Source organism: Dipodomys spectabilis, unplaced genomic scaffold, assembly GCF_019054845.1.
Source record: "Dipodomys spectabilis isolate Male_0828 unplaced genomic scaffold, ASM1905484v1 ptg000519l, whole genome shotgun sequence".
NCBI classification, from domain to species: domain Eukaryota; kingdom Metazoa; phylum Chordata; class Mammalia; order Rodentia; family Heteromyidae; genus Dipodomys; species Dipodomys spectabilis.
Genome location: NW_024871196.1, coordinates 562,402 through 588,975, shown reverse-complemented (window position 1 = coordinate 588,975; position 26,574 = coordinate 562,402). Strand labels below are relative to the sequence as shown.

Below are 26,574 nucleotides of genomic sequence, written 5' to 3'. Positions count from 1 at the left end.
CCGTCGCTGGCTGTCGCGGTCCTCCGAGCTGCTGGCGCGCACCGCGATGGCGGAGGCGGTGGAGCGCACCGACGAGCTGGTCCGGGAGTACTTGCTCTTCCGCGGCTTCACGCACACTCTGCGGCAGCTGGACGCCGAGATCAAGGCGGACAAGGAGAAGGGGTTCCGGGTGAGGGCCCCGGCGGGCGTGGCGCGGGTGAAGCGGTCCCGGGGAGCCCGGGAGCGGGTCTCCTCCCCCTCCCCCAGCCCTGCCCTCCGAGGCTGGGCGACGCTGGGGGGAAGCGGGGCCCGAGACACCCCGCGCCTGGCCCCGGCTCGGCCCCGGCTTGGCCGTGGAGGCGCTGAGGCCCCGAGGTGGCCGTGACTTGCTAGAAATTGCTCAGCCTGTCAGGAGCCTTGGGGCCCAGGCGCCCTGCCTCCGGGGCTCCGTTCTCCCCCGCCCGGCCTCGCAGCAGGGGCTGCCTGGGGGGGTGGCCGGCGTGGCGACCCAGTTGTAAGAGGCAAGATGGGGTAGATGGTTAAGTTCTGGTCGGAGGAGAACTATTCCAAGGATTTGCATCCCGGGGCTGCAGGAGCGAAGGGCTGGCTTGTGCGACCTCTATGCTGTCTGGGTTCAAGTGTCTGTGGTGGTGGTTAAAGAAATAGCCTTGTCAGAGACCCTTTGGCAATGTTGATTTTGCTTCAGCACGTTTAGGAATACTTAATTTGCACGTTTTAAAACACATTGCCCCTGAGATTTTTAGTTTAGAGGTAGTTGGAATTTCATTTTTCTTCCTTCCTTTCTTTCTTCTTCTTTTTTTTTAAACTTGGAATTTCTGTGCTTGTGATTTGAATGTGCTGAATTGAATTGGTGTTGGCAGAGCTTGTGAGTTAGCAGGAAGGGAAGGCGTGAATTAGGAGATCTAGCTTCTTCCTTGGAGGAGGAGGTTACTGGTTACTTGGTAAAAGCCAATCATTTCAGTACCCTTACTGCCTTTTTGGTTGAATTGGTAGGTTGGATCTGGAATCAGATCTCTTGCTTCCTGGGCCAGAGGGGTGTGTTTGTGTATGTGTATTGCTGGGTTAAGGACTCAGAGCCTGGGCACTTTCCCTGAGCTTTTTTTGCTCAAAGCTAGTGCTCTACTACTTGAGCCACAGTTCCACTTCCAGCTTTTTGGTGGTTAATTGGAGATAAGAGTGTAACACATAACTGCCTGAGCTAGCTTTGAACCTCAGTTCTCAGATTTCAGCCTCCCAGCCACCAGAGGCGTTTTTTTTTGGCGGGTTGTGGGGCCTGAACTCTGAGCCTGGGCACTGTCTCTCATCTCTTCAACTCAAGGCTAGTGCTCTACCACTTGAGCCACAGTGCCACTTCCAGCTTTTTTTGCTTATGTGGTGCTGAGGAATCGAACCCAGGGCCACATGCATGCAAGGCAAGCACTCTACCACTGAGCCATCTTCCCAGCCCCTGCCAGAGGCTTTTTATACCTGAAATTTCCGTACTTGTTAAGAGTGTCAAGTCATATATCTTGCATCAGAAAAACATGTGTGATGTTGATATGTTTCGAAAATTTTATAGATTTGCCACCTTCAAAGTTTTCTGACATCCAGAAACCATAGTAAATGCACAAAACCGTATTCTATGGAGAGGGAGAATTCGCTCTGTCTTCCTCCCCACCTTCTCCAGCGCTACCTCCTCTCTCTAGGTGGACAAGATTGTGGACCAGCTACAGCAGTTAATGCAGCTGTACGACTTGGCTGCCCTTCGGGATTACTGGAGCTACCTGGAAAGACGGCTCTTCAGCCGTTTGGAAGATATCTATAGACCCACCATCAACAAGCTGAAAACCAGCCTCTTCCGCTTTTATCTTGTCTACACAATCCAGGTACTTGTTGATTCAGTGATTCTGTGACCTTTAGTGGCGAGAGCTCTTTAACCCAGAAACAGATTTTGTTCTAATCTTTAGGCAGGATTCTGTATGTTACTGTGGGAAAGAGAAGAACAGCCACTGTGCAGATTATTTCTGTTTTCTTGCTTTCTCTGTCCCTTCACACTATCTGTGGATCATCTGATTTCTTGTCCTCCTTCCTGTCCCCCCCTTATGAGTAATAAAGATTATAGCTATATAAATATATATTTATATAGTGTATAAATGCATTATCTATAATACAGATATTATAAATATAGAGAAGTACTGAGAAATAAATAGAAATATATAGAATCTAATATATAGAATAGAAAGTTCAAATAATAAAGATTATACTGATTTTGGAGGCAGAACTCAGGTGATTTGAGCATTAAGTAAGGATTAGTTTTCAGGATGGCATTATGTCTTTAGGACCACAGTTTTAAACAGCTTTGAAGTTACATAATCCTTGACTTTTCTCAAGTGGTAGATCCTGTCTTGTCAAGTGTCCAAGTGTCCAAAGTGTGTCTCCCTGGCAGTGATGAAGTCTGTGGACTTCTGCCTCTCCCCACTCCTTGCTACCTTCTTTATTCTTATTTTATTTTTTAAAAATGTTACTATAAAGGCGATGAACAGAGTGATTACAGTTATACAAGTAAGTTAAAGAGTACATTTCTTTTTGGACAATGTCACTCCTTTCCTCGCTCTCTGTTTTTTTTTTTTTTAACCTCCCATCTCTACCCACAAATGGTATAGTTCATTTTCAACATAGTGTCCAGTGAGTACCACTGCTGCATTTGTCCACCCTTCATCCCTCCTTGCTGCCTTCTTTGTGTCTTTACAGACCAACAGAAATGACAAAGCTCAGGAGTTCTTTGCGAAGCAGGCCACAGAGCTCCAGAACCAGGCCGAGTGGAAAGATTGGTTTGTCCTGCCCTTCCTGCCATCTCCAGACACCAACCCCACTTTTGCTACCTACTTTTCTCGACAATGGGCAGACACCTTCATTGTGTCCCTACACAACTTCCTGAGCGTCCTGTTTCAGTGCATGCATATCCTTTCTGCTCTCTGGGGCTGCAAGCTCAGTCTGGGGCATCCAGACAGTGGGATCAGTAGCCAGTGCTCACAGTACAGCCATGTCTTTAACGAAATGCCTGAGGCTCAATCACTTGACATATTTCATGGGGTGATAAGGGTGGAAAATTGTGGTTATTATTGTCAGGAGGTCAGCGTTAGAAATCTTAGTTCTGATGTTGGTTCTGCTAAGGAAGTAGCTGACGTGTGGGTAGAGCTATTGGCAGCAGCAGGGATGCTAGCACCTGGCTTTGTCAATGGGCATGGAGGTGGTGTGGTGTGTGGCAAGGGTGGGAGAAGGCAGTTGCTTCTTGGTGGAATACAGCAGGCTTGAGAGTATTCTCTGTGCGGGTTTTGTGTCTCTGGGGGGATATCGAATGCCTTTGCTGGGGTTTGGTAGCAGATGAGAACACTTCTAGCTTTGGAACTTGCTGCCTGAGTTAGTATCACTGGGACAATGACTCCAGTGTTTCTGAAAACAGAGAAACTTTAAAAATGTTCAAGTAGGCACGAGAGCTAGAGACAGAGCGAGAGAGGGAGGCAGGGAGGGAATGAGGAATGGAGAGAGAGAGAATGAGAGAAAAAGAGAGAGAAAGAGAGAGAGAACGAGAACACAAGAGAATAAGAATGCATATAACAACTTAGTCTATCAAGTGTACCATTTTGTCCTGAGGCCCAGGCATGCCTTGTTGTTTATGCTCCTAGGCTAGAAATGGAGGAATCTAGGGGGAGGAGAAGGGAATCTTGTTTGAATGGGCCTAGCTGAGGAAGCACTGATAAGTTTGGGCATTGTAGAGACCTACCCACTGGAGGCCAAAATGGCCTCTGAAAGGAACATTGTATAGTTCCTGTCTTTGCTTTTTCCTTTCACACTATGGGTGAGCCTGAATATTGTCCTTTCCAGCTGTGCCTTTCTCCTCTCGTGCTGCATTTCCATCCTTGTGAAGGAAGGGCTTTGTGAAGAAGTGAGCAGGACAGGGTGGCGTGACTACCCGGGTTTTCCTAGGGCAGTGAGCTGCAAGCTAGGTCATGCACATGTGATCTGCAGTCCACTTCCCCAGGCCTGAGATCTTGCCTGCGTGGTGGTGCTCCTGACTTAAGCTGTGTGGGGTGGCTAGGAAAGACCAACACTCTGATCTAAAACATGAGTGTTTATGGGGTGACATGTGGTTGTGTAGTCTGCAGAATGCTTTTTTTGTTATTCTGGTGCTGTGGCTCTTGGCTTTTCCCTCTCAAGACTTAGAGCCACAGCTCTACTTCCAGCTTTTTTTTTTTTTGTCAGGGGGCTTGAACTCTGGGCCCGAGAGCTGTCCCTGAGTTCTTCAGCTCAAGATAATTGCTCTACCACTTGAGCCACAGTGCCACTTCTGGTTTTCTGGTGGTTAATTGGAGATAAGACTCTCAGACTTTCCTGCCTGGGCTGGCTTTGAATCACGATCCTCAGATCTCAGCTTCCGAGTAGCTAAGATTACAGCTATAGGCTACCAGTGCCTGGCTTACTTTCAGCTTTTTGCTGGCTCATTACAGATAAGAGTCTCATAGACTTTTCTGCACAGGCAGATCCTCCGATCTCAGCCTCCTGAGTCACCAGGATTATAGGTGTGTGCCACCATTACCTGTCCAGAATGCTTTCTTGACTCCATCTAAGCCTTTGGTAGGGAGAATTTGACCTGGGAAGAGGAAAATCTAGTGGCTGATCCTGCTTCCAAGGTTACTTTTAGCCAAGTGCTTGCCTTGACCTTGGCTAGTGGTCTATGAAGCCCACTGAATAGTAGCTCTTTATGGCCACCATTGGAGAAATGAAGCGGGCTGCTCTGGAGTGGCAGGCCACAGGGAGACTTTCATTTCCACAGCACCAGTTCTGTCTTCTGTTCCTTATATGTTCCTATTCAAGTGTTTGCTGCTATGTCAAGGATTTGAGAAGGACTTTTAACTGCTCTCACATAAGGCTTATTCTTTAACTTTGTGCACCAGTTCCTGTGATCCTGAACTTTGATGCAGAGTTCCAGAGGACCAATCAGGTTCAAGAAGAAAATGAAGTCCTGCGTCAGAAGGTTTGTTCAGGGCAGGCTCACTCCCTGGAAGCTGGGAAGCACTTCTGCTTTTGGGGTGTGGAATTGGGTAGCATCAATGGAGGGTTGGTTAAATATAGAAGAGCTGAACTGTCTTAGATGAAAGTGAGTCACCAGAAAATTAGTATTGGGGACACATTCATGTTGTAAATGCCTTTGTGCTGCATAAGCAATGTAGCAACAGGAATAAATTGGTAAGAAGAAAAAGATGATTGTGTAGCTCACTTGCATCTCACCCATTTTTCTGTGTATTTGTTTTTTTTCAGTCTTTCGCCCGATAGAGCCCCATATTTACTGTCTACTACCCTGGTGTAATGTAATCGTTTCTATGTAGCTACGTGTTTCTCTTGCTTGATAAAACAGTAGATCCAGGGTGTCCATGCTTGCTTCTATATGTTATTTGAGACATTACCCTGCCCTGAAATGGAGTTGCAGTCAGAAAAAGGAAGCTTATAAGCTTAGGTTTGGGGGTTATGATTCTTAGAATTTGGGTATGTGTGCATAAGAACAGCTTTCTTTTTTTTCTTTTCTCTTTTTTTTTCCTTACTGACCATCTGATTCTTTTTGTTTTTTGTCGGTTGTGGGGCCTGAACTCTGGGCCCCGGCACTGTCCCTCGGCTCTTCAGCTCAAGGCTAGTGCTCTACCAGTTGAGCCACAGCACCACTTCTGGCCTTTTCTGCTTATGTGGGGCTGAGGAATCAAACCCAGGGCCTCATGCATGCTAGGCAAGCACTCTACCACTGAGCCAACTTCCCAGCCCCCTCATCTGATTTCTTTTTTTTTTTTTGGGTCCAGTCATGGGGCCTGAACTCTGGGCCTGGGCGCTGTCCCTCAGCTCTTCAGCTCAAGGCTAGCACTCTACCACTTCAGCCGCAGCGCCACTTCTGGCTTTTTTTTTTTCTGTTTGCTTATGTGGTGCTGAGGAATCGAACCCAGGGCCTCATGCATGCAAGGCAAGCACTCTACCACTGAGCCACCTTCCCAGCCCCTGATTTCTTTTTTAAAAAGATTAGCTTCAAGTAGTTGTACAGAAGGAATCAAATATATGTGTAGTTTTTTTTCACAAAATGTTAAAGATTTGATGTCATTAAATTTTTTTTTATGCTAGGCACTGGTGGCTTCCACCTAGAAACCTAGCTACTAAGGAGACTGAAATCTGAGAATCATAGTTCTTAGCCAACACAGGCAGGAAAGTCTTGTGAGACTCTTATCTCCAGTTAACCACCAAAAAGCAGGAAGTAGATGTGGCACAAATGGTAGAATGCCAGCCTTGAGTGAAAAAGCTAAAGAACATTGCCCATGCCCCAAGTTCAAACTCAAGAACTGGCACAAAGAGAAAAAAAAGTTCTTTCTATGTGAGTTGTAAAGACTGACTATAGATTATCAAGAGCAAAGCACGATGGAGCCACTTTTTCTTGGCAAATTCTGTAAGGTGCTAGCCAAGTAGTAAAAATGAATGAAATCAAATGATAAAAAGCTCAAAACAGTGGGGTTTGCATAGGTCAGGGCTTTTGACGTCATTGATTTGCTCTAGGCCAGGATCTACTCTGGCTCTTTCATTTTACCATTGTACACTCAGCAGAAATGGGAGGGTGCTTGGAGTTTGGGTTTGGATGTAACACATTTAAACATCTCCATAGGCAGAAGAAAGGTGAGGTCAGGTTATTGAATAATGGCGCTCCACTCTTCCATAGCTTTTTGCATTGCAAGCTGAAATCCATCGACTGAAGAAGGAGGAACAGCAGCCTGAAGAGGAAGAGACCCTGGTCCAACACAAATTGCCTCCTTATGTCTCCAGTATGGACCGCCTTGGGGACTCTGAGCTGTGAGTGCATGAGGGCTGGCCTCTGCTCCCTCTTTCTGCTTTCTGTGCTCTCTGTAGGGCCTGAGCTTCCCCCTGACCAGGCCTCACCATGACCTTCTACCCATTAAGAGAGATGTGCCAGAGAGCCCTTTGGAACCCTTGCCTTTGCTTCAGTTTTTTTTATTAGTAAACTCCTTTGTGAGTTGTTCTTAACTGTTAAGCCTGTGTGTCTTCCTGAGGGCCAGGTGAACGCACAGCTGTGACAGCAGCCTACATATCCAGATATGCATAGCCTGGACCAATAGAATATATCTGTTATGGTAAAGTCTTAAGAAATTTTTGTGTATTGGGAGGAATATCTCAATATAGAAGGCTATAAGAGCATTTAAGGGGATGCATTCTTCAAGAGAAGCATGTTACTCAAGGTTTAAACAGTTTAAACAGTAAAATAGATAAGCTGGGCTCTGGTGGTTTATATCTGTACCCCTAGCTACTGTGGATCAGAGGCTCACAGTTTGAAGCCAACATGGTTAGGAAAGTCCATGAGACTCTTTATCTCCAATTAACCAGCAAAAAATTGGACGTGGAACAATGGCTCAAGTGCCAACCTTGAGTGACAAAGCTAAGGGACAGTGCCCAGGCCCTAAGTTCAAGTCCCCTGTACCAGCACATATATGTGCATACACACACACTCACACACACACACACACAGAAGTAAGAGCAGCCTAAGGACAATAATAATAGCACTTGAAGAAATAGAAGCACAGACAGGTGACACAATTGATGACTTGCAAAAAGAGTACAAATCCAGGTGTAGGAGCCAAGTATGTTGAAATTACTCTAGTTTTAGCCAGCTGGGCAGAGTGGCCCATGCATGTAATCCTAGCCGTTCAGAAACAGAGATAGGATCAAGAGCTCAAGGCCAACCTGGGGGAAGGTAGGAAGACAATATCTCAAAAGCAAAATACAGTCAAAAAGCGTAGTGTTGTGTCTCAAGTGGTAGACTACCACTTGAGCCACAGCTCTACTTCTGGCTTTTACGACAATTTATTAGAGACAAGAGTCTCACAAACTTTCCTGCACCACCTGGCTTTGAACTGTGATCCTCAGATCACAGCCCCCTTAGTAATTAGAATTACAGGCGTAAGCCATGGGCACCCAGCTAAAAGCTACATTTTTGTTTTAATTTTGAAAACATAAAAACAAATTTTATTTTAGTGATGTGTTTCAGTAGCCCAGTATATGGGAACTTTGAACATGGGATGAATGGAAACAAAACGTATGAGCTGTCTTACACTTTTTTCCATGCTAAATCTTAGAGTTCCAGTGTGTCTTACCCCCAGCATATTTCCATGTGGGGGAACCACAGTCATGAACTCAGTAGCACATGTGGCCTCTGGCCACAGACAAGGCAGCTCTCGGCTTTACTGGTGTCTTCAGTGAAGAACCACAGACATCTGTGTTGAGTCAGATAAGCCTCCAGCTCCCTTTGTATGTTACTAAGGGCAATTCCCTGGCAGCAGAACCTAGCTAAAGCCCCTGTCACTAAACTTGTTCATAGCTCAGGACTCCACATTCTTGGATGCCCCCACCTCGCTCCAGCCCATAATCCTGTGATGTTTCTGCTTGGCCAGAGCCATGGTATGCAGCCAGAGGACCACCTCACTCTCCCAGTCACCCCGAGTGGGCTTCCTGTCCTCACTACTGCCTCAGAGTAAGAAGAGCCCCTCAAGGTTGTCGCCTGCCCAAGGCCCTGCTCAGGCTCAGAGCTCGGCCAGGAAAGAGACCTTCAGTGGCCAGGTAAGCACCAGTCCTGGCTTCCTTAACAGTTTCCAGGATGTCTCTGGCATCTGCCTGTCATGTACCTCTCTGCTAGCACCAAGTTCTTGGATGTGCTCTGTGATGTTAAATTCATTCCTCATTCCTTTTTTTTGGGTCTGGTTGTGGGCCTGAACTCTGGGCCTGGGCACTGTCCCTCAGCTCTTCAGCTCAAGGCTAGCACTCTACCACTTGAGCCACAGCGCCACTTCTGGCTTTTTTCTTTTTGCTTATGTGGTGCTGAGGAATCGAACCCAGGGCCTCATGCATGCAAGGCAAGTGCTCTACCACTGAGCCACCTTCCCAGCCTCTCCTCATTCCCTTTCTTCCTCCTTCCCCTCCTTTCTCCCCACAGACCAGGGATAGCTGCAGGGTGAGACTAGACCTGACTGTTGGAGGAAGTAGGCAAACAGGAGGCAAATCCACTTAATGAGTCCACCCCCATGTTCTGCCCTCTGGCCAGCTCAGCAGAGCCTGGTGCTGAGGCAGTGGGCAGATTTGGACATGCTGATACAGTGACCTCAGGCCTGGATCCCGAATGACTGCTGTCCTCTGACTGACTCTGAGCTTCTGTGCCAACTTTCAGCTGTCCTTCACACCCTGCTGAGTAGATGATGACAAGAAGTCATCATCTCTTATTTTCCTGTCAACTCATGGGGATTATGGCTGTTTGAATGGTTTTAGTGTGAGTTCTAGTGACTGAGATTTTCAGTTTTGGGTGACATAAACAAGGGCTTGGCTATAGTGTAAGTTAAGAGGTACCTGTTAGGCTCAGTGGCTCATACCTATAATCTCAGCTTCTTGAGAAGCTGAGATTGGGAGGATTGAGGTATGAGTCAGTTAGTGCAAAACATTTGTGTGTATGGTAGGTGCACCTGTCATTCCAGCTATGACGGGAAGTGTAATATAGAAAGGTTGCCATCTAGGCTGGCTGAGACAAAAAAAGTGAGACCCTCTCTCAAAAGCCAGAGCACAAAGGTCTGGTGGTATTATGGCTCAAGCAGTAGAATGCCTGTGTAGCAAGTGTGAGGCCCTTAATTGAAGCCCCAGTTACCTCTAAATTCATGTACATCACCTATAAGCTGGTATTTGCTGATTCAGCATAGAAATGTTAGTATTTTTCACTTTCATATTAGATCCCAAGAGGATTTCTTTGAGTCCAGCTTAAGTCCCAGATAGGCCAGATATTGAGTCACGTTCCTAGAAGAGGTGATCAGAACTCATTGCTTTCAGAAATGCCTGCAGGATGAAAGTTTAATAGACCCAGAGTTAGCCTCTTGCTTGTCTTTGAATGATGTTTATTAGCTACCAATGAAGTAAGCTGCCATAGTCTGTGCCTTCCTCTTACCTTGGCTTGAGTTGCACATGATATAGTGATTTGGAGCAGTCCTCAGTACCTTGGGAAGGTAGGAGTCTGCCCCAGACAGCCACTGAAATGTGAGGATTAGCAGCATATCTGGAGCTGCAGAGCAGGGCAGCAGGTAAATCAGGCCACGGTCTCTGGGCTCAGGCTGCTTTACTCTCAGCTCTGGTTCCTTGTGTATTGTTTGAACTCACTTCTTCCATTAGCTTGGGAGAGTTGATAATTGGAGAGGAATAATGGAGTCCATAGAAGATCCCTTGGTGACTGCTGTGTCTGGCAGATGGCAAACAGCCCTCAGTAAATTTTAGTAGAAGGTGGATTCCAGAAGGATCCTGTTTACTTGGTATCTGAGTCTGTTCTGAGACCTCAGTTAATGTAAAATCACTATCCTCTCAGCCTCCACGAAGGCAGAGGAAGTTAAAAATCAATCATAGTTACTTATACCACTACTTTTCTTCAAATTTATTTGTTTATTTGTTTATTTTTAAACTGGTGTTTGAACTCAGGGCTTAATGTTTACTTAGCTTGTTTTCCTGGTTGGTACCCTACCACTTGAGCTACATCTCCAGCCTGACTTTTTGCTGGTTATTTTATTTATAGGTGTGAACCACCAGTGCTAAGCTGAAAATTTCGGTCTTGGAATTGATATTTCAATTCTTTGGAATATAACCAAGTAAAACATGCTGTTTGCGGCTGATCTCTCTCATAGGTAACGTTTTATCAGCTGGGCAGATGGTATGCAATGTTGAGTCCCTTGAAATGAGGTTGATATCATGAAATCCAACGTCACCAACCTGAAGTGAAAGCAAACACTCAAAGAGCTTCTTTGTGGCCTGTGGCCACACTGTACGCTCAGGAACCGTGGTGTCACATGGTGACATTGCTGTGGTATGGGGACTTTTTATGCACTTTACAGACAAAGAATGGCGGTGAAAATGTAGAGTTTGCAGCTAAATGTTCTTTACCTTGTCTTTTAAAAATATGACTGCACAGAGGTCGGGTCACTGTGTGGTATGTTTACATAGCAGAGTTTCCAGTTCCTGAATGGAGACCACAGGTATCTATGCCCTGACAAACTCATGGGCCCAGTCATTTCTTTATTGGTGGTGGTTTAAACTCAGTGCTGATATTTCCAGTGCAGTAACTAAAGTAACTAGTCGTTTTGAGAATCCAGGACATAACAGAATTTTCGAGTGGAAAGGAGAACTAAAGGTCCTCTGGCTCACCGAGCCTAGGAACAGTTCTCTATGATGAGGAGCTCACTGCTTGTTAAAGTGGGGTACATGCTTGTGAGAGCACTATTAGTAGGAATCTATAATGTCCATTCACTGGTCTTACCTCTCCCTTGTGGGGAAGAGTGTATGTAAGACTTCTTGCATTTTCTATGCCAAGCACTCCATTCTTCTCTCTCCCCAGCTGTTTAACCTCCCATGGCAAATTGTTGATATCCTGGCTGTCCTATTACAATTTCATGCTCAGCCAGGCATTGGCGGCTTGAGTCCATAATCTTTAGCTACTCAGGAGACTGAGATCCGAGCCTCAAGGCTCAAAGGGAAACAATCCACAAGACTCTTCTCTCTGAATAACTAACTGGAATTGGAGTGTTGCTCATGTGCTAGAGTACCAGCTGGGAGCGAAAAAGATGAGCAGAGCAGGAAACCCTGGGTTCAAGCCCCAGTGCCATCAAAAACGAAATCAAACAAAAAGAAAAACTGAAAAAAAATTGATGCCTAAGTTAAGAATTTAAGTGTACCATTCTAGATTCTTTCTGAACAATGTCAAATGCAGTGTGTGGTAGGAACTTCTGTGATTTTGATAATAAACTCTTTGGAATTCAGTATGCACTGAATCTGGTTTGTAAATAAGCTTTGTTTCTCTGTTTGTGTATTAAACACATGTTCTTGTTTTTTCTCTGCGACACCAGAGCCCTTCTTTTTCTGTAAAAGAACATACACGCACTCTCTCTCTTTTTCTCTCTATCTCTCTCTATACATATACATATTGCATTTTATTTTTACCATATAAAATGATTCCTGTTTTTAATATGATTTGTATACAGCATTGAAATTTCACTTACATCAGCATTTTTGCCTGCTCATAAGTCATTGTATCATTACTAAATGCTGATAGCATTATTCTTGCAAAAGAATAGGCTATCCATATGAGTCTGGAGGCAAAATTAAACCAAAAAGTACCCACAAAAGCCACAGGTTCCAGGTTCTTCTGGGGTCTTGAATCTCAGTAGCTGTGGAAGGCAAGTTATCATGGGTCAAGTCGGGCCTGGCTGCCCGGCCACCGCTCAGGTATAGTTCTGCACCTTTCATACCTACTGAGGGAGCCGGGCTGACAAGTGGGAATTACCTTATTACAGAGATAAGCTTTAATGGGCTGTCATGTAAAGAAAGCAAAGTGTCCTCATACGTCTGTATTTCTCTATTAGTATCAAATTAAGTCTTAGCTCTTGAGACACAGTGGTAGGAGATAGCATCCCCCAGAGCTGACCCTGTGTTGTTCTGCTGGATGGGAATGGGTACCCCTGCCCAACTTCCTGTTAATTTGTGAGAGTCTGTCTTCTGGAAGGTCTTGTGGTGCTTCAGATAAGACCAAATTACTGGGACTTGTTTCCTGTCCTAGTTGGATGATTACCTGGCCAAGAGGCTTTGGAGTCCCTTTTGATATCCACAGGCCACTGAGAATGAATGGGTGTCAACTTATATTTGTCTCCTGAAAGGTGAAAGTAAGACATGTTACAATCAAGATTGTAACAGGGCCGGGAAGGTGGCTCAGTGGTAGAGTGCTTGCCTTGCATGCGTGAGGCCCTGGGTTCGATTCCTCAGCACCACATAAGCAAAAAGAAAAAAAAAAAAAGATTGTAACAGAAGATACTCAAAACCATTGGAATGTTGTATGGCTCTAATAGATTTTTATGAGATTTGCCCTTAAAAACTCCAGTTGCTTGTTCATGTTACAAAAAACCATTTAAATTATATACATTTATAGCATGACATAAATGTACCTTAGTATCCTTATGAAAGTGTTTTACAGCACTTTGTCAGCTTTTTTATTTTTGGTACTGGTCTTGGGACTTGAATTCAGGGCCTGGGTGCTGTGCCTTAGCTTTCTTGCTAAAGGCTAGCACTCTACCACTTAAGCCACACTTCCACTCCTGGCTTTTTTGTTGGTTAATTGGAGATAAGGAAAGTCACAGACTTTCCTTCCTGCGCTGGCTTTGAACCTTGATCTTCAGATCTCAGCCTCCTGAGTAGCTAGGATTATAGGTATGAGCCAGTGGCCCCCTGCCTTTAATCCATAATTATTTTTCATGATTGCTCCTCTTAGGACTGCCTTGGCGACAGCTGAAGGAGAAGGCTGTCTTCAGTTCTTTTTTTCTTTTTTAATTGTCTTGGCAGTGTTGGGATTTTGAATTCAGGAACTTGTGCTTATAAGCAAGTAAGCACTCTACAATTTGAGCCATAGGTCCAACCTCTCTTTCTGTTCTTTAGGCAGGAACTAAAAGGTTAATTTTTGTCTATGGCTCTTCTGGCTTAAATTACCCTATTATTTAAAGGCACTTCTTAATTGATTGCAATGTCTTTTTTTAGCACCTGTATGTGTATGTATATTTTCTTCTTTTGAGACAGGGCCTTATTAGGTAGCTCATACTGGACTTGAACTCACGATCCTTCTGCCTCAGGATTGCACTTCTGCACCCCGTTTGTGTTTTCATTTTGGCATGATGATACATTGGACAACTTTCTTGTCATCTTGATTTTGCAGAGACAGGGAGCATTGCCTTTGTACTCCTTACACCATTTATCCAGTGTAGGAAAGAAGAGGGTGACAAGGTTCTTATTTCCCTGTGCAGCAGGTGCGGAAGCAGGACACCTCTGAGGACCATGGACAGTGTAGGCAGGCATCGTGGGCCTGCCTACGTGTGGTAGACGTAGCACCTCCTGGGCCATGGTGTGGCCGCATGCCATCTGCATTTTCCACGCTTGTCACTGACACAGCATCTGAAGACGTCTAGCGCAGCCAGGGCGGGCTTTTCCCAGGAGCAGTTGGAGGGCAATACTGTTCCCTGACCCTTGCTTCAGGCGGAGGCCTGGATGGTGTCGCTGCCTGGGAAGAGACTTCACAGCTGGCTTCTCATTCCCTAGGCCATCAAGGGGAAGGACCTGGGGCCGGTAGCCAAGGACGGGAAGAGCCTCTTAGGTGCGTCAGCGTCGGAGTCTAGCTGGGCGCAGCAGCGGCAGCGGCGTCTGCAGGACCATGGCAAGGAGAGGAAGGAGCTGTTCTCCACGACCTCCTCCCAGGTACGGAGGGGCCGCATGGAAGCCTCAGAGGAGCCTTACTTTGCGTCTGAGTCTGAGTCCTGCCACTGCCCAGGGTGTGGTCTCTCCTCGTTGGTTTTGGCTGTGTGGGGTCCTGTTCCGTCTGCCTTTCTCGAGGGCCAGCCTCTGGAAGGGCTTCTGAAGAGGAGTTCTGGGGACCCTCGTGTGCAAGTGCTTCCCTTTGGTCAACTGCATGGCACTTCACTTGGCCCTGATCTTGGTCTGTTTCATCCAGTCACCCTGCTTTGCTGGCTCAAGAGTTCCTTTCCCTGACTCCATCTGCGCTGCAGTTGTGGGGTGCTGTCCTGACAGTCATGTGCTCACTCGGTGAGAGGCTCTGGCCACACCCAAGCCAAGGGGCACACAGGGCCAGGGGTGCACATTCTTGGGAGTGTGGTCAGGGTCTGCTCTTCCTGGCAACCTGAATTATTTCTCTTATGGCCAAACACTTCAGGCGGAAGCAGAAATCCAGGGGATTTACTGGTTCACCTTCTTGACCACTTAGCTCCTTAGTGGGGCTTTTAACTGTTTTTGTGTTGGTACTGGCTCTTGAACTCAGTGCCTGGGCACTAACCCTTAGCTGTTTTGCTCAAGGCTGGTGTTCTACCCCTTGAGCCACATACCCACTTCCAGCTTTTTAGTGGTTAATTGGAGATAAGTTTCCTTCCTGGGCTGGCTTTGAAGCAGGATCCTCAGATCTCAGCCTCTCAAACAGCTAGGATTACAGGCGTGGGCAGCCAGCACCCAGATTTTTAACTGTTTTAAAGGCCATTTTAGCAGAGGGAAGTCCAGCAGTGATCCCAGGGTAGTGACAATAGACCCTGAAGGCTTTGCTCTGCAGGTGGAGCTGCTTCTGTATGGAGTGCAGCCACACACCTCTTAGATCTGAAGCCCGCCTGTTTCTTACTTTGGAGCCACTGTTCCTGCAGACCTGGGTCCCTAGGGGGAGTCCTGTGATGCGCACAGACCATTTGTGTTGACTGATACTTTAGATATCCAGCCACTGTAGATCCTGTTATGCTCAGTTCTCTCTCCATGTCCGGCCAGTGGCCTCAGTTTCTCAGTCTTCTTGTTTCTAGGAGGACACTGGCTGGAATGGGTGCACTGTCAGGTCTGAGGTGATCTCTGACAGCCCTGGCTTGGCACCTTGAGTTTGACTCTCTGGGACTCTGCCTGCCTGGGACCTGGGGCAGGGTGTTAGCTTTTGCTTTCAGTCTTGGTCTGCATATCAGCACCACATATGACTGAGGAGAGTAAAACTATGAGCATTCAGTGCCCCTTATCCCAGGCCTGGCCTGTCAAGGCAGGGTGTGTCCTGAGTCCCCTCAGCTGTGATAGGGCACGCGGGCCTGGGCCCCCTCTCCCTCTGCAGGCCTGTGACGGGCAGAGGCCCCTGGAAGGGACTGCTCCTGGGGCAGTTACCCTACTTTGCCCGGGCGAGCTGAGTACGGCCCTCAAATCTCAGAGCTGCCCTCTGGGATCCGTGTGACCAAGAGTCTCCCAGTGTTGATCCCATCCCAACGGACTGATCTCTGCTTTGCTGGCCACAGGGTGCAGAGAAGAAGCCGGAAGCCAGTGGCCCAGAGGCTGAGTCCTGTCTGGAGCTCCACATGGAGCCAGTAGAGCCGCTGGCACGGGTGGCCATGGTGGGCCCTGAGGGCGGAGGAGGCCGTCCGGAGCAGCCCTTCATCGTGCTGGGCCAGGAGGAGTATGGGGAGCATCACTCATCCATCATGCATTGCAGGTGGGCGGGGCCAGGGAAGCCTGAGTGTTCAGAGGTGGTCCTCAAGAGCATGGGGAAGGATGGTGGGTGGTTCCCTAGAAGGGTCAGAGAGGGTTGGGTAGCTGCCTCTGAATCTTACTCAAACCTCCCATGGCAATGGTCCATTCCTGCCCCTATAAATTCTGTATTGCTTAGTTTTAGGAACAACTTAACGCTTTGTGTTAGCCCTACAGCTCACTTAATTTTAATGTGCTTTATGTTGGTGCTTTTAGGGAAACACCATAAAAATGAATTTGTAAATGTGGTAGGGATGTGGCGTTCCAGAACAAATCCTTGCAGAATGAGGCCTGGCAGGGGGGCGGGGGGGGAGGATGCTTGCTGTTGCTGTTAAGCCCCAGGTGCTCTGGTCCTTGAGCAGCTCCCGATCCCAGATCGCAGGTGCTCTGAGGACTGGGTCTGTGTGTGAATCTTGCCATGGGGTACCACAGAGTCAGTGCATGAATAGCATTTCTTGAATAAATGAATACTTCTCGAAGCAGTCTGTATTTAGCTTTTGAATGTAGACCTTTTGGGACTGGCTGAAGATGAATGAGGCCAGGATATTAACCCCTCTCTTTTCCCTCTTCTCAGAGTGGATTGCTCCGGAAGGAGGGTCGCCAGCTTAGATGTGGATGGGGTCATCAAAGTGTGGTCCTTCAACCCCATCATGCAGACCAAAGCGTCCTCCATTTCCAAGTCACCACTCCTCTCTCTGGAATGGGCCACCAAGCGGGACAGGCTGGTGAGCAATGCTTTGTCTGCAGGCCTAGCACTGTGGTCCATGTTGGAGAATCCTCCCATGGCTCTTCGTAGACCCAGCAGAGGCAGCTAAACCAACCCTTCCTTCATCTTCATCCCTGTGGATCTGGAGACCATGTATCCAGGACTGGTCCAGCAGACTCTTTTTGAGGTGGCAGTGCAGTTGCTGGGTTAAGGAGAATTGAAATGAGCCCACAGGGGACCTCAGTAGGGCAGAAGGATTCATCCTATCTGTGCTTATCTGTCTCAGCAGACCTCCAGGCTTCCTGTCCCCCTACCCATCTGTTTATGTTTCTTTCTTCTTTTCTTTTTTCTCCCTGGTCCTGGGGCTTGAACTCAGGGCCTGGCCATTGTCTCTGAGCCTCTTTGTGCTCAAGGCTAGCACTCTACTGCTTGAGCTACGGCACTACTTCTGGCTTTTTCTGAGTAGTTACTAGAGATAAGAGTCTCATGGACTTTCCTCCCCTGGCTAGCTTTGAACTGCTGTCCTCAGATCTCAGCTTCCTGAGTAGTTAGGATTACAGGTATGTACTACCAGCACCCGGCTTCTTTTTCTTTTTCTCTCTCCTTCCTTCCTTCCTTCCTTCCTTCCTTCCTTCCTTCCTTCCTTCCTTCCTTCCTTCCTTCCTTCTTTCCTTCCTTCCTTCCTTTCTTTCTTCCTTCTTTCTTTTTTCTTTTCTTCTTTCGCTTATCCTGGGGCTTGAACTCAGGGCCTGGGTGCTCTTCCTGAGATTTTGTACTCAAGGCTAGCACTCTACCACTTGAGCCATAGCTCCATTTCTAGTTTTTTGTTGATTGGAGATGAGAGTCTCATGAACTTTCCTGCCTGGCTGGCTCTGAACTACAGTCCTCTTATCTTGGCCTCCCAAGTAGCTAGGATTACAGGAGTGAGCCACCAGCACCCAGCTCTTTCTTGTTCTCTTTCTCTCCTGTCAGTCTGTCTTTTTTGGGGGGTGGTGGTATTGGGGTTTCAACTCAAGGCTTGATACTTGCTAGGCAGGTGCTGTACTACTTGAGCCAGTCCTCCAGACCTTTTTGCTTTAGTTTATGCCCAGGCTTCCCTAGACTACAACCCTCCTATTTTTCTTCCTTCATAGCTAGGATCATAGGCATGACTACCCTGCCTAGCTTTTATTGGCTGAGATTGAGTCTTGTGAACTCTCCTAGACTGGTCTTGAGTCTGTAGCCCCTTGAGCTCTTCCTCTGGAATAGCTAGGATTACAGGGTTTAACCACTGTGCTTGTTTCTATTTCTGACCTAACTCTTAGGCCAGTTTTGATGGTTTTATGTTGTTTTAAAGTGTAGCCAGATTTCCCCTGACTGCCTTTGTTCAGGGCCTACTCCTTCTGTCAGCCTGGTCTCCTTCCTACCTCAGAGGGCTGGCCTCTTTCCTCCAGCCCTCCTGACTCCTGCACTAACCTTCCTGCCCCTGCCATTTTATTTGCAGCTCTTGTTGGGCAGTGGTGTGGGGACAGTGCGTCTTTATGACACAGAAGCCAAGAAGAACCTCTGTGAAATCAACATCGACGATGATATGCCCAGGTGAGCTGGCGCTCCCCTTCCCACGGTCAAGGCTGCAGGCTTCTGCGGCTGTTCATCAGGACCCCGCCCCCCTGGGGCAGATGATGGCCTGACCCTGGGCCCTTGTACATTGCAGAATCCTGTCTCTCGCGTGCAGCCCCAGCGGGGCCTCTTTCGTGTGTTCGGCCGCAGCTCCGAGCCTCACTTCCCAGGTGGACTCCTCCGCCCCGGACATCGGCAGCAAGGGCATGAACCAGGTTCCTGGCAAGCTGCTGTTGTGGGACACGAAAACCATGAAGCAGCAGGTACAGGGCCTGCCCTGGGGGGCGTCTGCACTACCTTAGGTTTCTATCCAGTCTCTTCCTCTCTGCCTTAGAGTCTGCAGATTTTCAATACATCTTCAGATTTTAAAATGTTGAAAAGTATTGTACTCAGCCTGGCCTGGCAGATTGTGAACCACTGAAGAAGTCACTCCGAGTTGAGCCATGACATCTGGTCACCCAGAAATGAAGTGTCTTCCCACGCCCTTCCCTTCTCTGCTCACACCGAAGCTGCTGTCAGGCCCACTCCCGCCAAGCCCCGTGGTGACCTCTGCCCGCCCTCCTCCCTTCCGTTCTTCCAGTCCCTCTTCCTTTTTGCTACCTCATTCTTCTCTGTGACTTGTAATCTTACGTTTACTTGTGAGTTTCACATTTGTTATTTAATGTGGAGTATGTACAAAAGGATATTGACATCCTAGGCATAAGGAGAGGAAAGGCAGTAAAAGGAGCACCTAGTGTAAAATAGTACATTGTCTTTTCTTTATGATCTTGGATGCCCTTCCTTCCACACAGACGCTGACTGGACTAAATAATAATAATAATCGAATAATAATAATAATGCGACAGTACTTTAAAGATTATTATCACATTAATATATATCCACAGCAATAGTCTTTGTTTTGCATTCCCTGACTACATGAGCGGAATTATAGTATATAAAACTTTCTAGAATCTTATGGTTGAAAACTGATCTATCTCCTAACTGTGCCTCAGTCTTCTCTTTTAGCTGCTTTTGCTGAAACAGAATTTCACTCTCAGTGGAACTGGCCTTTCTTCCTTTGCTGTCATTTTTCTCTGGCTGCTTTAAAAACAAAAAATACCAGTGCTGGTGCTTGATGAACTCTAGGCTTGGGTGCTGTCCTTAACTTTTTCAGTTGAGGTGCTGCTCTACCACTGGAGCCATAGCTTCACTTCTGGCTTTTTAATGTTTAATTGGAGATAAAGTCTCACATACTTTCCTGCCTGGGCTGGCTTCAAACTGTGATCTTCAGATTTCAGTTTCCTCTGTACCTAAGATTACAGGCGTGAGCCATCAGCACCTGGCTCTGATTGCTTTTAAGATTAAAAAAAAAAAAAATTATCTTTAAGTAGTTGTACAAAGGGGTTACCATTCAACATGTCAGTTCTAAGTACAATGCATCTTTACCAGAATTAATTGTTCCATCATTCCCTCAACCCCCATCCCTTCTAACTCCACCTCTCCTCCTAGTTTCCTAGGCTATGCATTGGATTTTATGACTGTATTCTCCCCTCACCCTTATCCCCTTTTCATTCAGTCTACCTACCCTCCTCCCCTTGACTTCCCCCATGTTTTGAAAATCTTATTTTAGTTTCTGGGGTTGGATTTTCTGTTTTTTAAGTTAAAACAATTTTAAAAAACACACCTTCTAGCTTGATTTTGTTGAGTTTTTTTGAATCAGAGAATTGATGTCTTTGTTTAGTTCTGGAAAATTCTTAGTCTTGATTTTTTCCATTGTTTAATTTTCTGTTATCTCTTGCCTTCTGGGCGAGATCTGAATTCGAGCGGTTCCTCTTTTTTGTTTCACTTTGCTGCATTCATGATGATAATTCCGTCACTCTGTTGGTTCACTGGTTCCTTCTCTGAGTAACCTGCTGCTTAACCTATCTGTTAGGGTGTTCATTTCAGTTACTGTATTTCTCATTTTTAGAAGCCCCAACTAAGCTGGTTTCAGCTTTGTTCTTCTAGTCTCACATTCTTACCCATAGTTCCACTTCCTCTTATTTTGTTGAACTACTGATTGTGGTCATTGTGTATTGTGTCTCATAATTTCTTTTGGCTGTTTCTATGGGTGCTTTCTCCTCTCACCCTACCTCTTTGTCTTAGGGATTTCCGTGTGGGCTCATGATCTGGGACCTTTAGACTTGAGAATAATTTGAGGCTTGGGATATAAGACATTTTTCTGAAAAAGATTTATACTCATTTGTGCCAGGTACCTGAGTGTGTGTGTGTGTGTGTGTGTGTGTGTGTGTGTGTGTGTGAGTGTGTGTGTGTGTGAGTGTGTGTGTGTGTGTGAGCTCCTGGTACTCTGTGTCTCTGTGTGTGTGTGTGTGTGTGTGTGTGTGTGTGTGTGTGTGTGAGCTCCTGGCAGCTGTACAGTCACTTCTCTGCCTGAGGTTCCTCAGACAACATTAGGATAGTGAATTTGTTTATAAACCCATACAGGAGGGAGTTTACGCTAATACATTTGCAGAGTGGTTAGGTTTCTAGTAACCCTTTCTGTGAAGTAGATTTAGATTTATTCCTGGTGTATTTGTGCATGGAGGACATAGCTCTTTGGAGTCCCAGCAATGTGTGGAGATTTATTTTCCTTATCCTGGTCTTGCACAGCTTGGGCTTTTCTCTTCCTCCTCCCCCCCTCCCTCTCCCCCTCCCTCTCCCCCTCCTCCTCCTCCTCCTCCTCCTCTTCCTCCTCCTCCTTTTCATCCCCCTCCTCCCCTCCCCTCTACTTCCTTTTCCTCCCTCCCTTCCTGCCTTTCCCCTGTTCTTTTCTGTGCTGGTCCTAGTGCTTGAACCCAGGGCCTCCCTTGCTTTGCTTTTTCACTTAAGTCTGAAGCTCTACCACTTGAGCCGCAACTCTACTTCCAGCTTTTTGCTGGTTTAATAGAGATGAGAGTCTCCTAGACTGGCTTTGAACATTGATCCTCAGATCTCAGCCTCCTAAGTAGCTAGGATTACAGATGTGAGCCATCCCTGAGGACTTTAGCTTTCTGAGTTCTTAGTGGCTCCCAGAATAAGAATTCAGGTATCTGTATTTGATTAATGTCCCTGGTGAAAGCCAGCTTTGGAGTCCACTGGTCTGTGAGAATCTTGCTTTGCCCTCCTTTTTGTTCTCAAAGAACTCCTTTATTTGCTAGTTCAGTACCGGGCAAGTGTATAAAAAGAACACCATGTCATATTCTAGCTTACATTTTGAGTCCCAAAGTCTGCTATTGTTTGTTCAGTGTTAGAATCCATAGGAGACCTCAAGTTGTTGCAGGTGGTTTGGTTAGCGCCTGCATTTCCAGGATTTCTGTGGGAAGGGACTGGAGCACCCATGGGAGCTGTGCATGATCAGCTTCTGTTACTCAGGGCTGCCTGTCAGGATGAAGTGGTAGTCCCTGTTGGCAGGTGAGCATACTGTGTTCTTAGCATGGGTGGCTAAGAGATGGATTATTCATCTTAGTGTGAAGAGCGAGATGTCAACAGCAACCCCCCCTCTCAAAAGAGCATAGTTAAGAGCCAGGCACTGGTGGCTCACACCTGTAATCCTAGCTAGTCAGGAGGTTTTAGGATTACAGTGTGGAGTCAGCCTGGGTAGAAAAGTCCATGAGACTTGTTTCCAGTTGATCAGCAAAAAGCTGGGAGTTGAGTTTCCAGCTCAAGTGGTAGAGCATCAGACTTGAGCAACAAAAGCTAAGAGACAGTGCCCTGAGTCCCAGTTCCAGTACTGGTGTGGCACACGCGCATGCACGTGTGCGCGTGCACACACACGAGCGCACAGTCACGCATGAGTTGGGCAGAACCATCTTCTAGAAGCAGAACGGGAAGGAAGGGCCCCGCAGAGCGCCTGTGTCTGCGTCGCTGGCCGCGGCCCGCTCACTCGTGCTTCCCCTTGGTTTTCATAGCTCCAGTTCTCCCTGGAGCCCGAGCCCATCGCCATCAACTGTACAGCCTTCAATCACAATGGGAACCTGCTGGTCACAGGCGCAGCAGATGGTGTCATCCGCTTGTTTGGTACGCACGTGCATGCTGGCCTGCCTGGTCCCCTCTTTAAGTGGGCCCCCGCAGTAGAAGCTTTCGCAAAAGCCTGCTTTAAACGCATGGACTAGATCTTAACTTCAACCAAGGTTTTCAGAACACCCAGCACAATCCACCCATACCTGCTTAGCGTCAGTAGACGTGGCAGGTTTAGGTTTAGGAGCTCCGCTGTCCTTGGGTCAGAGCTTTTCCATCGAGTCCTGGTCACCCATGTGGGATGCGAAGGATGCAGAGTAACGCTGTCTTGCTCCTTTGCTGTGGGCGGCTCCTTTTCTTCTGTCCCCAGGGTCTGAGTTAGGATAAGGCCACTGAATCTATTAAAGGAACCTTCTAGAGGCCTTGTAGGAAGGACTGTTATGTATCTCCCAGAATTATGGGGTTCCTCACTTTTGACCCAATGACGGCTGCTGCTTCTGCAGCTTAGGAGTAGCAGCCCTTGAGCAGGGCCAGTGTGGGGTCCAGTGGAGGGGCTCTGCTGTGGGCAGGCGGGTGGATGCCTTCAGGCGTAGCCAACCTTGGTCTCATTCCCTGCCTCAGACATGCAGCAGCACGAGTGCGCCATGAGCTGGAGGGCCCACGGCGGGGAGGTCTACTCCGTGGAGTTCAGCTGTGATGAGAATGCCGTGTACAGCATCGGCGAGGACGGCAAGGTGAGTGAGCGAGGATTGACCATTGGCACCCAATCCCAGTTCCCTGGGTGGGGGGTAATGGAGGGAGATGGTGGAAGGTGGCGTGTTCTTCTAGTTGCTACAGAAGTGACTCGTCATGGCTCCGTAATGGGTTAGGCTCTGGTGGTGGCCTTGGGGCCGCCCTCGGATGCCTAGAGTTGGATGAGGTGCCAGGACCAGCTTCCCAGAAGCAGACAGGCCCAAGCAGAGTCCACAGAAGGAACAAGGGCGGCCCGTTCCTCAGCCAAACAGGCATGGAGATGCACTTTGTAGATGGCCTCTGTGCAGGGTGCTAGGGAGTGGCGATGGCAGGGGCCCTGCGAGAGGAGCCAGGGTGGGCCACTAACCACCTGCAGTCTCCACGGAACACTGCAGTGACAGTTCTTTTGTGGTGGTGGTGGTGGTAGTGATGGTCGCTTGGGGTTTTCCCAGAGACCTCAAGCTCCTGGTCTCAGGCAGTCCTCCTGTCTCAGGAGGTGGTGATTCCAGCATGTGGGAGGCCGATGCAGGAGGAACACAGATTTGAGTCATGCCAGAGTTATAAAATGAATGCCATCTAATTGAGACCTTGTATCCAAAGGAGGAGGAAGAGGTAGAAAGAGAAGAGGAAGAAGAGGAGACTGTAGGAAAGGGTTTTTAAGTTGAAGCTTGACTTCTATTTAAATGGGTGGGATTCCCAAGGAAAAGCTGATCATGCTGGGCAGCCCACCTGCCCTGGGGACCGTATGCACAGCGCAGTGCCTGGAGCCAGAGTCAGCGGTGGACATCTGTCCTCTGCTTCGCTCCTGGGTTGGAACCATCTCATTGGGTTCTGACGGATGGTAACAGCAGCAGTGTCCCTCGAAGCTTCCCCTGCCTGAGAGCAGGAGTCCACATGCTGTCACTTCCTCTCTCAGAGGGGAGGGGAAGGGTTGGACTTTGTGAGAATGTTGTAGAGTTTTCTCCATTTTGGCAAAAGGTAGAACTTCAGGGTGGCCTATGGACATCACGCTGCCCCTATTCTGCCTTTGAAGCAGAAGGAGGCAGGTCACCCCACCCCCACCCCCCTGCCCGCCCCGCTCCATATTCTGCTCTGCTCTGCTCTGCTCTGGGTGGGCCTGGCACCGGCTCCAGGCCTGCCCCTGTCCCCGCTGAGAGGCTGTGTCCATGTCTGCAGTTCATTCAGTGGAACATTCACAAGAGTGGCCTGAAGGTGTCAGAGCACGGCCTCCCCGCAGACGCCACGGGCCCCTTTGTGCTGTCCGGCTACAGCGGCTACAAGCAGGTGCAAGTGCCCCGGGGCCGGCTGTTCGCCTTTGATTCGGAGGGCAGTTACATGCTGACGTGCTCTGCCACCGGCGGCGTCATCTACAAGGTAGGTAATGGTGGGGGGGGCAGAGGGTGGACCCCTAGAGTCAGCTCTGCCTTAGGCAAACCTGGCTGTCCATCCTACCTTGTGTAACAGTGGTGAAGCCTGAGACAGACAGACAGACGGGGGCCTGGCGTCTTGCAGGCTGGCAGGGCCAGTTCTCAGCTCCATTAGAGAAGACGGGATTGGGCAGAACATGAGACCCTGTCCTCCTCTCTGCTGTCCACTTACTGTCCTCGAGGAGATCCCGCCCTTCCTTTCCTGTCCCTGGGTCACAGGAAAATGATGCCTGTTACACAAGACATTACGGAGCAGGAGGAGAGTTGGGGAGCATTAGGCTGGGGGTGGGGGTAACAGGTCTGAGCTACTAGCATCTAGCCCCCAATCTCGTTGATCTGTGTAAGGATCATTCCATGCAGGCTGCTCAGTGGTGTCTGTGTCCGTTCCCCTGGTCTGTCACCCCAAGTGGATGAATAGGTATGTTTGTGAGTGGCGTCTAACACTGCTTCCTCGCTCTCGTAGCTGGGTGGCGACGAGAAGGTTCTGGAAAGCTGCCTGAGCCTGGGTGGCCACCGCGCTCCCGTGGTCACGGTGGACTGGAGCACGGCCATGGACTGTGGGACGTGCCTCACCGCCTCCATGGACGGCAAGATCAGGATGACCACCCTCTTGGCCCACAAGCGCTGACGGCTCCGCCCGGAGCCACGCCGCGGCGGCAGCATCATCCTGGGCCGGGAGAGAGATGGGACGGGAGAGCCGCTGAGCCTCCTCCAGACCCCACGTCTTCAGAGAACAACGTGGGGGGGCGGGGCTCGTCCCTGTCCAGCCAGGCGACTGGAACCGGAGCCTCACATGGCAGTGCCACCCGGGGGCCCGCGTCCTAACTGGGGTTGTGTTACAAGTGTGCTTCGGAACTATGGGAGGAAAGCTCTGGAAGGAGAAGAAAGAAGAGATGGCTTCTGCGTGGGCCCAGGAGAGATCCACAGTATTTTGTACATATTTGCTCTTCTTTCTTTTCTTTCCTTTTTGTAAAAAGCGAATGCTCTGTGGTCACGTGGTGTCCCTTTCTAGAACGTGTGTATCACTTTGCCCTAGCGAGTCAGCCATGGGCTCTGACCCAGCTCTTATTCATGGGTCTGGACCACAGGTTGGCCTGTGGCTTTGCTGTGGACCTCCCCCCCACCCCCCGCCCCCAGTCCGGCGGAGGGTAAGAATGCGTGCCTTTGCTACAGAAGCTTCTCAGGATGAGAGCAGGAGTTAAGACCTCTGTTACTGGCCGCCATCCTATCCCAGGGCTGCTGCCCTAGCATCTCTCATAGGCTGTCCCTGAACAGTGCCTGTCACTGCGCCCTCTGCTGGTGGGTGGGGAGAGAGGGCCCGTGAACCTGCCAGGTCACTGGAAGGACATGAAAGGTTTTAGGCTCAACTGAGCCTGGACCAGCTACATCCACATCCCTGCCCAAGGTCTGTCCTCCGTTCTCGGGCTAGAAGGACCTGGAGGAGACAGGCCTTCCCCTCTGCACCCGCAGCTGGGGCCAGCCTCATGCGGGAGCCTCTAGATGCTCCAAGGCCCTTGGCTTCCCACTGAACAAGGACAACCTTGGTGCCTGTCTAAGGAAGGCCCTTGCCACTGTTGCTCAGAATAGTCATTTTAGAGCCTCTGGGCTCCAAACCCATCCTGGAGGACAGGGCTGGAGTAGGGACAACTAGTGACCGACTGAGAGTGCATGAAGGAACTAAGGCCCGGCTCCCTTCCTCCAGGACTGAGGCAAGCGGGGTGTGTGGGTATATGGCCTGATTAGGAGACTAGAGAACACCAGAGGGCCAGATGCAGTTGCACATTTCTTACCTCTTTCCATGCCTCCACTTACGTGTCCCACTGAAGCAACCCCAGCTCCACCCAGGTTCTGGAGGACATTTGGGAAATGGCCTGAGTTCATTTGACTTAACCGCCTGTCATCTCAAAGGTTCTGGCCTTCAGACCCATTCTCTCAATGGGGGCCTCTATAGCTTGCTCAGATGGCTTCAAACACCATGACAGGTCCCCCACCCATGATGTCCCTTCCTGATGGGTCCAGAAAGAGTGC

General features: G+C 48.5%; 1 protein-coding gene across 1 annotated transcript; it reads left to right on the top strand.

Annotated features, from left to right (window-relative positions):
* Window positions 1-25,534, top strand: Wdr91 (WD repeat domain 91). The gene is made up of 15 exons (XM_042670089.1): window positions 1-169; window positions 1,686-1,865; window positions 2,731-2,938; window positions 4,932-5,014; window positions 6,728-6,858; window positions 8,472-8,637; window positions 14,176-14,331; window positions 15,900-16,093; window positions 16,703-16,853; window positions 18,318-18,412; window positions 18,528-18,696; window positions 22,339-22,447; window positions 23,009-23,121; window positions 24,296-24,493; window positions 25,010-25,534. The coding sequence occupies exons 1-15, from the start codon at window positions 47-49 to the stop codon at window positions 25,172-25,174; spliced, it is 2,241 nt and encodes a 746-aa protein (XP_042526023.1). The 5' UTR covers window positions 1-46; the 3' UTR covers window positions 25,175-25,534.
* The last annotated feature ends 1,040 nt before the right edge of the window (window positions 25,535-26,574 follow it).

What these genes read in the sequence shown, in the direction of transcription:
- Wdr91 (XM_042670089.1), top strand. Translation starts at nt 47, where the DNA reads ATGGCGGAGGCGGTGGAGCGCACCGACGAGCTGGTCCGGGAGTACTTG. An exon ending in ATCTTGTCTACACAATCCAG is followed by an intron (nt 1,866 to 2,730) that starts GTACTTGTTGAT and finishes GTGTCTTTACAG; the next exon opens with ACCAACAGAAATGACAAAGC. An exon ending in ATGAAGTCCTGCGTCAGAAG is followed by an intron (nt 5,015 to 6,727) that starts GTTTGTTCAGGG and finishes ACTCTTCCATAG; the next exon opens with CTTTTTGCATTGCAAGCTGA.